This window comes from Podarcis raffonei, chromosome 3 (assembly GCF_027172205.1).
Source record: "Podarcis raffonei isolate rPodRaf1 chromosome 3, rPodRaf1.pri, whole genome shotgun sequence".
NCBI classification, from domain to species: Eukaryota; Metazoa; Chordata; class Lepidosauria; order Squamata; family Lacertidae; genus Podarcis; species Podarcis raffonei.
Genome location: NC_070604.1, coordinates 25,328,085 through 25,341,564, shown reverse-complemented (window position 1 = coordinate 25,341,564; position 13,480 = coordinate 25,328,085). Strand labels below are relative to the sequence as shown.

At 43.5% G+C, this 13,480-nt stretch overlaps 1 protein-coding gene across 1 annotated transcript; it reads right to left on the bottom strand.

The window, feature by feature from the left end:
* Nucleotides 1-202: 202 nt before the first annotated feature.
* LOC128410102 (guanylate cyclase soluble subunit beta-2-like) lies at nucleotides 203-13,071 on the bottom strand. The gene is made up of 13 exons (XM_053380842.1): nucleotides 12,917-13,071; nucleotides 11,901-11,997; nucleotides 11,103-11,299; nucleotides 10,714-10,819; nucleotides 9,875-9,978; nucleotides 9,401-9,617; nucleotides 8,078-8,398; nucleotides 6,700-6,848; nucleotides 5,747-5,893; nucleotides 4,942-5,096; nucleotides 3,965-4,107; nucleotides 2,961-3,062; nucleotides 203-1,047 (listed from the first exon to the last, which is right to left on the bottom strand). The coding sequence occupies exons 1-13, from the start codon at nucleotides 13,016-13,018 to the stop codon at nucleotides 938-940; spliced, it is 1,950 nt and encodes a 649-aa protein (XP_053236817.1). The 5' UTR covers nucleotides 13,019-13,071; the 3' UTR covers nucleotides 203-937.
* Between the last annotated feature and the right edge of the window lie 409 nt (nucleotides 13,072-13,480).

The window sequence follows — 13,480 nt, the reverse complement described above, 5'->3', positions numbered from 1 at the left end:
TCCCCAAATCGCAGATCAGGAAAAGACTTGCCAACTGCAATTAACAGGGACTTGCTAATGTTTTGACTCTTGAGATGTATGTTTTTAGGACCTGCCTTATTTTTGTAAAATTTTAACTCATTTTAAAACTGCTTTTAATATTGTATAATAATAATTTTAACATTAATGTTGTGCTTTAATTGCTGTAACCTGCCATGAGCCCTTAGGGTGAAGGGCGGATAACAAATTGTAATAATTGTAATAATAATTGCAGTAAACAACAACAACAATTTAAGGGAAAGACTCAGACAGAGGTTTTGTTGTGAATAAAAAAGTAGGGGTGTGGGGGTTTTTTTGCTTTATAATTTAATTCCATTGTGTCAGATGTGATTATTCATATAAATAAATCTGAGATAATTCATCTTGAATTGTGAGAATGGTGATTAAAGCTAAGCCCTGTTTCTGACGGACAGTTTATTGTCTATTGTTCTTTGTTGGTCACTAGTTACCCAAAGGTCTCCAAGCAACTTAGAACACCTTTTAAAACAATCATAAATATACCATTAAAGAATATATAAGACCCGTATCATTCATCAATTATGTATTTATGCACATACAGACAGACAGCCCCCCCTCCCCATCACATAGCTTTGCATAGAAAGGAGAACTGCGCTTCCTGTGGCTTCTCTCATCCTATCCAATGTGGCCAAACATTACAAGAAGGAAAGAAGTTTAAAATGACTCAAAGCCATTCATGCTTGGCCTGTAAGGAGTGCAAACTCTTTAAGAGAAGGATGAAGTAGACCATTTATTCTCAGCAAAATATTGCCTGCCCTTCCTTTGCTGTTTCTTTAATTCATCACACACGGTTACGTTCCAAGCTGTAGTGTAGGTAAAATGCAGAAGTTCTCTCCTCCCCCCCCCCCATTGAGTTTTCATTCCTCATATGACCATTTTTCTAAAACAGGACGCAAAGTGCTGAGGGAGCCGCACTCTCTGACAGATTAGGAAGTGAGACTTCTTTTTTCTGCTGTGAATCCTCTCCGCGGGGAGCATCACTTTCAGCCCCTAACAGGTAACCAGGGAGAAGGAAACCAAAGGTGCGAGAAAAACAATCAGGAATATTCTAATTTAGAGCCAATTTGTTAGCTATGCTAGAGGTAGCCCCATTATTGTCTGCTGCCGTAAGGGAGTACAGTAATTCACATGGGTAATGATAGTTCACGCAATATCCCCCCCCCCAATTCAGTTCAACTCTCATTTTTGAAAGGGAATGTGCATGTTTCTGCATCTAGGTAATCAAAGCGACAACAGTTCCAAGAGGCAGGGGAAATCAGCAAAAATCCCCCCCTTTTAAATTTGCATTTTCCACTGTTTTTTTATAACAACAACAACAACAATTTATTATTTATACCCCGCCCATCTGGCTGGGTTTCCCCAGCCACTCTGGGCGGCTTCCAACAAAACACTAAAATACAATAACCTATTAAACATTAAAAGCTTCCCTAAACAGGGCTGCCTTCAGATGTCTTCTAAAAGTTTGGTAGTTATTTTTCTCTTTGACACCTGGTGGGAAGGCATTCCACAGGGCAGGTGCCACTACCGAGAAAGCCCTCTGCCTGGTTCCCTGTAACATGGCTTCTCGCAATGAGGGAACCGCCAGAAGGCCCTCGGCGCTGGACCTCAGCATCTGGGCAGAACGATGGAGGTGGAGACGCTCCTTCGTGTATACTGGACCGAGGCCGTTTAGGGCTTTAAAGGTCAGCACCAACACTTTGAATTGTGCTCGGAAACGTACTGAATTTTACATTCATCATACATACATTGCCCATCACATATCACTTCCCAGTTCATTTTTCCATGGCATTCTATGCAACCCTTATTCTGCTACATATTCAATTATACCATCCAATTTTATCTCATGTGTTTCCTTTATTTAATACTTGATTTTTTAAAAAACCCATTCTCTTCCATTGAGGTTCAAAAGCCCTTGCACTTATAGAATTGCACCAACTGAATCAAGCCTTCTGGATTCACTATAGCAGCAGATTTATTTGAGGCTGCTAGAAGTTTTGAGGGATGGTGAGTTTATTCACTTCCCCCCTCCCTCTCCAAAATTGGGGAGATAAACATGAGTATGGTAACCAATACTGTCAGAGGCTCAGGAGCAGAAGAGCAGGGGAGAGAGCAGATAGAGAGCGGAGGAGAGGAATCAGAGGGGAGCGTAGGGGAATATGACAGTGGACCGAGAGATTCCATGAGCTTCTCCAGCGAATCAGAAGATTCCCAGGAGAGGGCGCCTATGGTAAGGGCGAGGCGAATCCCAGAGGGGACGATCCATAAACAAGGAACCAGAGGGGAGTCCCAAAGGAGTAGCGGAGGAGTAGGGCCAGTTTCCCCACCAGAGCACAGTGGGGGGGAAGAGTCACGTGAGTCAGGACCATCTTCTCCTCCATCGGGGAGTGGGGAGAAGGAGGGAAGGCCAGGTCCAGCTAGCCTCCCCGAAAGGGGGAGCAGTGACACAAGTGTAACGGTCAGAAGGAAAGTGGGAGGCTGCGCGCGCGCGCCAAGTTCAAATGTGGAGGAGCGCGGGACAGCAGAAAACCCGGATTGGGAGCCAGGTCCTAAAGCCCGAAAGAGGGGGGGGGAGGAGTCGGGAGAATCAGCGTCAGAAGAATCTCGGAGGGCAGAGACTCCGACTAGCAGAAGGACCCAGAGAAAGAAGGAACAGAGGAAAAGGTGGAGTAAAGCTAGAATCTTAAGCTGGTGTCAGGGGGGCGGAGATTCAGATGGGACTTCTACGGTCTGACGGATAGATGTAGCGTTGCGCGCTGCACGTCTGGAAATGAGACTGAACTTCAATAAAGACTTTTAAACTTGAGCAAGAAGCAGCGTTGGTCTTGTGTGAGCTGGGACCTTGGGCAGCGCTGACAAATACTAATCCCACAGTTCCTGTGCATTGGGTGAACATTGTAACAAACCTGCCACATCTTCGAAATGCTCTGCGTCCCTGGCTGTAAGAGAATCTTCAGCATACTTCATTATTACAACATTCTTGCCATGATCGCATTCCAAAGTGTCTGCTTCAACAACAACAAAAAAAAGGGCTAGTATTGTGTAAATTCTATACAAATTAACACACCTCCTCATAATTCGTTCCTGAAGTCTGTGCAACTTCTGAAACCATTTGAAAACCAAGGCGCAGCTTCCGATTGGCTGCGGGAGCTTCCTGCACTCAATCGGAAGCTGCGTTGGACATTCGGCTTTGTGAAAAACGTTTGCAAACCAGAACAATTACAGCTTTCGGGAGCCGATTTGTTTGACAACTAGGCCATTCGGGAACCAAGGTACCACTGTAGTAGTATTTATTAAAAGTCTATCCTGCCTTTCTTCCCAAAGGAGCCCAGGGCAGCAAACAACAAAGCACCAAAACAAACAGCTAAAAATGAAATAAAAATTAAAGCATTTAAGAACCATCAAAAGTGCATCAGCTTGGAAATTCCAGCACCAACATATTGAGGCAGAATTATTATTACTGCATTTAAAAACAACAACAACAACTGGAATGCCTGTTTCTTTGTTAGTTTTTGCTTGGTTTTCTCTGAATTTGAGCTGAGGATTCCATTTTTGTATCTCACCAGTCAAAGCACATGAGCAAGATTAATCCGTTACGGAAAAGACAAGTAAGAATCTTGTGCGTTCAAAAGGCTAATTGTAAGGTGACGTTTTGCACAGCGAGGCTCAAAAATAAAGTGTAGGAAAAACAATGCTTGATTTCATAAGAACTAGGCCTGCCCATGGAACCTAAATCCAAGAATATAGAGATAAATACATCAACCTCTTAGTGCAGATACATCACACAATGTAGATAGTGGCGGAGCGATTTCATTTCAGAACTGACACCTTACATGATGCTATAAATATTAAACAACAGTAAGAATTTCTCTGTCCCTCGACAGACTCACACCATTGCCGTCACCATTACCAGATGTCTCTTCCAGTCGTCCCATTATTTCATTCTCGGTGGCATGGAGGTTTTTCCTCAGAAAATGCGTTGTCATTTTCCCTTTTCCTTTGACCTGTATCTCTCCCCTTTCCACCATCTCAAACACTTGGTGTGATAATGCTCTGTTGAGTGAAAGAAGCACAGCAAATGTGGGGCTCACAATTCACCCATTTCCCAAAATCCTCAGGTGTCCAACACCTCTGTCCCTCATGATACTGCCCACTCCTCCACAAAATGTCTGGGATTCGATAGCCTTGGTACTTGGTCGGCGGTTCGAATCCCCGTGATGGGGTGAGCTCCCATTGCTCGGTCCCACGTCAAAGTGCAAGTAGATAAATAGGTACTGCTCCAGAGGGAAGGTAAATGGTGTTTCCGTGCTCTGCCCTGGTTCACCAGAAGCGACTTAGTCATGCTGGCCACATGACCCGGAAGCTGTACATCGGCTCCCTCAGCCAATAAAGTGAGATGAGCATCGCAACCCCAGAGTCGGTCACGACTGGACCTAATGGTCAGGGGTCCCTTTACCTAGTGCTCTTTTGGCTAGATAAGGAGCCAGTGCCAGAAAATGTTGCTATTGATCTGCAGTAGGCTTTGGGAACGTTTGGCCCTCCAGATGTTGCTGAACTACAACTCCCATCAGCCCCAGCAAGCACGGCCAATGGTGGGAGTTGTAGTTGAGCAACACCTGGAGGTTCCCCACACATGATATATAGAGTGGACAATTGGAATATGAGAAAGGCAGTAGTACCCATCAGTAGGTCATCCGCTTTGCCCTACAAAAGTTCTCACTGCCTTCCCTTGAAGATAATTCAATAATTGATGTGGAGCATATTAGTGGTCCTAGGGACAGCACAGATCCCACAAAATGTCTGATATTTGATAGCCTTGGTACTGCCAATGTAGATAAGACAAGAGGAGAATTTTCCTTGTGTTGCGATTGATTTGCAGGTTCTTACCTGAACGTTGTTGGGCTCAGATGGATTTTATCTGGAAGTCCATGGCTTTCCATCCTAGAAGCTGTGTTGACTGTATCGCCAAACAAGCAATACCTGGGCATTTTCTCCCCAACCACTCCAGCCAAAACTGGTCCAGTGTGCACCCCAATTCTAATCTGCTGGCATAAACACAACAAAGAAAAATGTGTTCTCTGTTACAGCTCTAAAAGAAATAGTTGGTTGTTCTTCATTCAACCTCCTGGATTTGTTGCAGTATAACATTACATTTAGCAAGGCCGTCATTCGAAAACACTTTCTGCACCACAGCAAACTAGTCGGCTTCCTACTGACTGCAGCATAATGAGAGATAGCTCAGCAATGGAAGAACCAGACTGAAATACTCCGGAACATTTGGGAAAATAATATATGGGATTCTTCTTCTTCTTCTTTGGTGATCACTTGTAGCCGAGTAAGATTGTCTTCCATGAACACGGTTTTAACAGTGAGTCCTTAATGGGATATAGCAATGTCTGAGTGTCTCACCAGACACAGGAGGGCAATTAAAGGCATAACTAACAGGGACACCTTCCAACAGCGCTATTTTTCTAGAAAAAAGAGGTGCCGGAAATCACTATGAATGCCTCCTGTGTTCTCTTACAATGGAAATGGCAGCCACCTGAGAGGTGCTGGAACTGAGATCCAGAGTTGGAAGAGAACTGGGAGGTCATCCCATCCAACTGCCTTGCCAACTGCAGGAATTCAGTGGGAATTACTTCTGAGTTAGGCATCCATAGAATCATGCAGTTGAAGTTGAGATCAAATGTACCTGTATAGGCTTATCTGTGAGTGGGTTCATCACTTCTCTTGCAGCTATTCTCATGCCCAGGGCAAAATTAGCCACCCTTTCAGCATGACTGCTGACAGGCACTGGGATCCCTCCTACAACCATGTAGGCGTCTCCTATTGTTTCCACCTGTAAGTCAATAGAGAGACATACTGTAGGGATGGGAAGACAGAAAATTCCTTGGCCAACACGTGCCATGACTGCTCCCCACTTTTCTGTCCCACACAGAGAGATGTCCTTCCTATATTTCACCTATAGCTCAGGGGCTGCTCTCATGAGGGTCCACAGCCAGTTGCCCCCTGTAGCAAGGCTTATTAATAAGCACACAACATTTCCTCGACTTCAGCTGAGATTTCTACATTGCAGGGGGTTGAGCCAGATGACTCTTGGGTCTCTTCCAACTCTATGTTTCTATGTGGGCAGTGTTGGATGGAGACATTAATCTGTCCCGGATAGTTAACATAATACATTATCACCACCACCACAATTAAAGGGTTGCACTAGTGCAGTTTATCCTCTAGGTCAGGCATAGGCAAACTCAGCCCTCCGGATGTTTTGGGACTACAGTTCCCATCATCCCTGACCACTGTTGGCTAGGGATGATGGAAGTTGTAGTCCCAAAACATCTGGAGGGCCGAGTTTGCCTATGCCTGCTCTAGGTAGCAGGGGAAATATTTACAGGAATAAAAGGAGGAAAGAACACTGGCATTCTGCAGAGGGAAATGATATGAAGGAAAAACTGGTCTGGAAAGGCTTGACAATATAATGTTTTTGACAAGTTAATAGTCTTCAGTTTTCATTCTCATCCTTGTGCCCATCATTCTAAAACAATTTTTCATAGCGATAGGGCTTGATACAACCAGCTATAAACATCAAGATGAGCAGGAAAGGCAGAATAAGTGATGAAAATGTGTGTAAATTGCAAGAACGCTTACTTTATAAACACTGTGGACACTAGTTAGCCGATCAAATCTTGAGTACATGGAATTAAGCATGTTCACTATCTGAATAGGTTCACAGGCAGAGCAGATGTTTGTGAAGGTCACGACATCACTGAAAAGTATTGTGCAGCAACTAAAATCTCCTAGGGAATAATTAAAAGAAGAATGGCTATTTTGGAAAGTCTGTTTTGTTTATTTTAAGCCACAAAAACAAGACACCATTCTGTTTGTAAGGCCAACACAGTTGACAGTGCCATTTGCTTCGGTCCTTCTGTTGGTAGAGATGAAAAACCAATCCCCACATTCAGGGCCAGCCCAAGATATTTTGCCGCTCGAGGCAAAGCAGAAAATGGCGCCCTGCCGCTGCTGCCTCCACTGCCACATGCACACACCACTGCTGCTGCCTGAGGTGACTGGAAACTCCTGTGGCAGGAGAGAGAAAAGTAGAGCAGAGAGGAGCAGGCAGTAGTGGCCCCACTCTTCCCAGGCGGTGGCTGTGGCTATGGTCACCCTGCATATTCCCTCTGGTACTGAGGAATATTGCTTCTTATCATTAGACAGCAACACCATTGGTACGTGTGCAATCTCCTTCATTAGGACCATTCTTCCCATGGTAAGAATAAGGCAGTCAGGGGTGGTTGTCTCTTTAATTTTGTGCTATGCTGCATGCCCAATGGCAGCCATTTTGTGCTATGCCACACTCCACGGCAGCCATTTTGTGACTTGAGTCCCCAGCACCCTCTCAAAATTCAAAATGTTCCCTCTATTCCAAAAAAGCTTGGCAACCCCAGACCGTGGAAAGTCTTTCTGTTTCAAGATGGACTCAAGTGGCTTAGACTAGTGTTACATTTTATTGAACCAATGGGTTTGTCAGTGAAGGCAGCAAACCTTTGCACATGGTCCCAGACACTTTTAAGCAGGATGCATTCAGACAGAACTTTCCAGTTCTCAAAATCTGCTTTTAATGTAAAAATATGCAAAGAAAGAATAACATATCCTCTGAATCCTTTTGCGTTGAGGTGAATCTCTTAGGTGGCAGTACTTCTGACACACTTTAAATAGCAAGCTATAACCCCACATTCCAGCTGAAATCACTCAAGCTCATCATACCGTAATATATTTATTTATGAGACATACACCCCACTCTAATTTTGAGTTCCCAGCCTAACTCGGGGAACCAACCAAGGCCAAACCTGCAAAATCAGCAATGTTAGAGTATCAGCCAGTTTTCCCCAGACTATCTGCCGAACCGCCTCTGTCTTGCTTTATTAGAATTTCCCATTTGAAATTGGGTAGCTGCCCAGTCTTTCAAAACATTACAGTGATATCCTCGCTGCCACAAAAGCATGAAAGGACAATAAAAAGCATTTACCTGCTTCCACCTTTTTGCCCTCCTTAAGCTGATTGGCTACATGTTTTGGCAACATGGCATACAGCAGAGCCTCCGATTTCTTCTTTTCCGCTTCCAGGTTTTTGGAGAGAATCCTTAGCTCTTCCTTCTTCCTCTCTAGCTGGTTAGATAGCTCTATCTCTGCCAGCCGTTGCTGGTTGAAGAGGATGAGATCCCTTGTTGTGTCGTGCTGTGCAATGTCAGAGAGGTGCATCCGTTGCTCTTCCAGTTCCTCCAAACTGCGCAACTTGGGTGAGCACAAGTACATCATGCACTGCATGGAATCCATCCAGATCATTTGTCCTTTTCGTTAAAAAAATGAAATAAGTTACAGAATGATATTCCATTGTGTTTAAAGCTACTGATTAAGTGGGATCTTACTTGTAACACCACCACAAACCTATTGTACACCTTGAACCCCCCCAAATCTTGCAAATGCTTCGTCACCAGATCATAACAGAGGTTTAGAATTTGGGTCTAGAATTTTGAATTATTTTGTGAGGCACTGGAAGAGTTGGGGAAGGAGGAATGGCTCCTAAGGGAGAGGTGGGCAACATTTTTTTAATTGGCATTTGCCATATTAATAAAATATGGAAATGCAATACACAAATTTATAGCAGAGATGTATATTGTACACCCCAAATGTAGATCTGTTTACTTGTTTTATTTTGTCTTGCGTACAAGCAGTTATGGTGGTATTCCATTTGCTAAGGAAAGTCTCTATATGATTTGTGAGTAAGTTTCATAGGATCAGGAGACACCAGGCTATATTCTCTTTGCTCCCGAGTATTAAATGCTGGTTTCTTGTGCAACCACCACTCAGAATGAATGGACATTAGATCTTAATTGTTCAGATTAACTGTTTACAGGCCCAAATTACTAAAATACTGTATATGAATCTGGCCCTTAGTGTGGTTGCATCTATTCTGGTGCCATCTTTATTTTCTTTCTTTTTTTTTTGGTGCCTATTGAAGACCTTTGTTTCTCAGCCAGCCTTTTAAGTGGAGTTATTTATACCAGTCTGTTTCTGCATTGACTTTTAAATTGTTTTTAAATATGGAATTATTTTTAATTGTCTCTATATATTTTTTCTGTGAAATCACTTCAGGACACTTACGGGAAGCAATCCATGAATGGAATCACATAGATAAACTAACATCTAGAAATGTGGGAGTCTTCCAAAGCCTTCCAACCATTTTTAAATAAAACTGCAGGTGACCATCTCTCAAGTTTCCTTGCCACCACAGTGCTAGCATGGGGGTCCTTAGCATTCAGATGTCTGCAAAAAGCAAGTTTGTTTGATACCTCTGAGCTTTAGCATGGGCCTTCTCGTCCACAAGTTAGGCAGCGCATCCCTTCGTATCTTGAGAACAAACTGGCTGTTGATAAACTTCCGTATGCTAAAGATTGTGAATGTAACTTGTGGGTGAACAATAGAGAAATACTCATCTAATCTGGTTCCATAGATCTGCAAGCCTGGTACAAATTTCTGAATGTTCACACCAGCCTGCTTGATCATCAGCTGAGGAGCAGATAGAAAGGTAGCATAATTTCATGACTAAAAGGAAAGTTTTCAAACTCTCTTGAGAACCAACAAAAAAACCCTTCATGTGTGATCCTACTTACATCATTTTTTAAACTAAAAAAACCCAAAACCTTTTGTCAACATGCATTCGTAATTTTAAAACTTTGCATATACTTCAACCAAAGATACTATGAGACCAACTCAACACACATCTCTATTCCAGCTACAAGGATTCAGGCCAACGGATAACTTACTGTTTCATCGAACACAATGTGGAAAGGAAACGCACAACAGAAAGTTCTCTCCTCAACCCAAAGTCTCTCAGGAAAAAATGGCTCCAAGGTACGAATAAGGTCCTCTATGAAACACAGAGTGATAGACAACACACAGAGTGAACTTACAAAGAGAGAATCTTTTCTTGAATATCCACATTTCGCCTGTATATAGTAATTTGATCATTCTCCATTGATACATCCTTTCCTTTGCTGTAGCCAACACTTGGAAAACGTCTTGCTATACCATTCAGATATCAATTCCTGCCTTAGTTATCCCCCTTTGTAGCGGGATAATGCTTCACCGTTTTAGGGGGATAATGCATGATAGGGCCAGACCAGCATCTATTTCTGGTTTGGAAGACACAAGTAGCTGTTCAGAACCCGCACCCCCCTACACCTTGATATTCATTATTCTGGAGGTTGTGAAGCTCTACTCGTTGGATAATAAAGGTTTGGCTGAAACAGTTCCACACAGTTTCTAACATATTTACAATCTGATTTTTATTGGTGGTGGTGGTGGTGGGGAGAACATGGCATCAAAATTTGGAGCAGGATACAACATTTGGTGTGTGTAGTCAGAAGGGGTGGGTATCGCTGTCTATGACATAATATTCCAGGCTTTCACTTACCTGAACTTAAGGGTAGATCAGTGAAACTGAGGAGCAGCAAGGCATCACATTCCAATTATATCAATCTATTATATCATCTGGCAGTTTTCTGTAAGGATACTTACATCCAAGGACAGCCTCTAATTTATGCAGATGAGGCCCTTCTTTCATTTCAATAATTATGCTGAGGTTAAAAAGGCTCTAATATACCTCTCCTAAATTTCACAATGTGCCTCACAATGTCCCAGTGAGATTTCTTTTCTAGTTGGTGCAACACAGATTCTTCCTTCCCTTTCTGGAAAGCAGCATCCAGTCCCTAAATAGAACATTGGTAGAAAAATGGTACATCGTGGTAATTAAGATTAACTGAATCATGCTCATATTCCATTTACACAGAGCGACCTCATGGTTGCCATAGAAGGTATAAAGCACAATAATTAAATCTGTATACATCAGTTTTGCTGTACACATGGAGAGTGATTCATCTGTTACAATATCTTAAGAGACTTGCAAGGCTGCTCCCCCTCTCTAAGCCACGAATGTTTCTGCTAACTCAAAACTAACCCCCCTCCCACTTTTGACAGGACCAATTTTGTCACCTTTTCATCCTCCTGACAGTCTCCACCTGCAGAGGCTATTTTTTCTTCGATCCCATTCTTTGCTTCTTTCTCATTCTGCGAAAGAAAAAACACCACGTGTTCTTTCTTCCCAGTGCGCTCCTCTTCTACATCTTGATGAAGAATTTTCAGCGTCACTTCGCTGTCAAAGAAATCTCTTGACACAGCTTCAAGGATTCCTATGTATGAAAGAATAATCATTTGTGTTTCCGGTCACGTCATGAGTCAATGGTGGTTGCTCCTCAGGTTCAGGCAGGGGAAAGCCAGGATTTATGAGGCAAAATTCCTGGCAATGTTCCCCAGTGGGGTCTGGGGAGCTCACTGCATCCCGCTGTGCCACGCTAACCCGTGTCTGCCAACTTGAAAGGCAGAGCGGGTGCGGCCTGGGAGTGTGTTGCTGCCATGGACCAGCCTCCACCTCAAGCATGATTTGTGGTTGGCTCCTCCATAATTCGGACAATTGGCATTAATCAAGAGGCGCTCCTGGATGAAAACAATGCTCCATCCTTCCTTCTTCACACATGCCCAGACTTCCCTCTCCTCTAGCAATTAGGGTTGAAGCATTCTGGCTTTTTAGGTGGAATTCTCTTCATGGAGACTGCAGTCAGGGAGGGGAACCCTGTTGAACAATGTGGGATGGGTCATAAGGACCACTGGAGAGGAAGGAGGAATTGTCCCAAAATAGGAAACAGGTAGTTCATTAGTGCAAACATATTTTCTACCCTCTATGGAAAGGTTTCCAGAGCAAAACCTGACAAGGAACAAGATATTGTAGCATACCTGGGACAATATGATACAGGCCTTTTCTGTCGGAGTAATAGTGGAGCAACAACATCCCATCGGTTCTTTCTACTCGGAATGATGGCGCATTCATTTCCTAAGTAGAAAAACTATTGCTTTATTTTCTTGGGCGGAAATCCTACACACAATAGTTATGCTCAACATTCTTAAAAGATGCATTCCTAACATCCTTGGGACAAGCGCTTCTGAGACAATTCTGTTAAGGGGGGAGCGAGCTTTCTCCAAACAAGAACCACATTCCCTTCCCAGGCAACTTTTCAGAGTCAAAATGCCTGTAGGGAGTTCAGTCGTAATGCTTAACCACAGTTTCATATTACATCACATACTTCTCCCTCTACTCTCTTTCTCTTGTGCGGCCAAGAGGAGGAATGAAAAAGGATTCAGTATTGCTTTTACTACTACTACTACTACTACTACTACTACTTTATTATTTATACCCTGCCCATCTGGCTGGGCTTCACCAGCCACTGTGGGCGGCTCCAAACAGAATATGAAAAACACAATAAAACACCAAACATTAAAAACTTCCCTAAACAGGGCTGCCTTCTAAAAGTTAGTTGTTTATCTCCTTGATATCTGATGGGAGGGAGTTCCACAGGTTGGGCACCACTACTGAGAAGGTAATTTGCCTGGTTCCTGGTAACCTCACTTCTCACAGTGAGAGAACCACCAGAAGGCCCTTGGCGCTGGATCTCAGTGTCCGGACTGAACAATTATTGTATTGTAATTCTTGTATTGTCATTGTAGATTTCCCAGTCGTAGTACTAAGCTGAGAGGTGGACTTTAAACTTATCAAACTGCCCCAGTAGAGAACAGTGCTGTATCACATCATCCCAGGTAGAATGAGCAGATTAAACTTTTCCCCTCACCTCAGCATTGTGATAGGGAAAAGAAGCCCTCAGTTTTGCCAGGGACTGGCAGGTCCAGGTCACACATTCACCCCCCCTTTCTAAAAAGGGCTTTTCAGAATTGTGTCTACACAGCAAAGGAGGTACCTGGTAGGACAAGGCAAGATAGCTATGAAGGGCATCAAGGTTCTCGATAAACTCCATCAAATTTCCTCCTAGGGTCCGTAGCATTCTGTCGTATCCAGACATCTTACAGAAACTGAAAAAGTATTCCCCGAAAAGTTTGAGCACTGCCTCTTCTGACACCTCTGAGTGGAAATAAATGAGATGAACAAATAATGAACAAATAATAATCGCTCTTAAGCACTGAGCATGAGCAAAATCCAGCCATTATACCTTCTCAAAAGATCACAAGCCTGGCCAACGTCCTAGTCTGAATGCAGAGACCTCTCAGCTGCTCAGAAAGATCTCGCCTCCTCTTGCCAGGAAACATATGGCTGACCCTACCCTCTCCAATAGTGCTACCCCTTGTTTGGTGATGTGAGGAGAGTGTGTGGCATGGCATAGCACTAATATTGCGTTTGGCAGAGGACAGGAAGGAGACATACCTGTGCACAGCAGAAAGTATACCTTTTGCCATGAAGAAGACTTGCCTGTTCCCCCCCTCAACGCAACACCCTAGCATTTGTTAATGCCCCCAGTATCATATGA

Excerpts from the sequence above, each read along its gene's own strand:
- LOC128410102 (XM_053380842.1), bottom strand. The coding sequence starts at position 13,018 with ATGTCTGGATACGACAGAATGCTACGGACCCTAGGAGGAAATTTGATG. Across the intron at positions 8,399-9,400 it reads GCCCATGCTAAAGCTCAGAG|GACAAATGATCTGGATGGAT; the intron begins GTATCAAACAAA and ends TTTAACGAAAAG. Across the intron at positions 1,048-2,960 it reads GCATTTCGAAGATGTGGCAG|GGGCTGAAAGTGATGCTCCC; the intron begins GTTTGTTACAAT and ends GTTACCTGTTAG.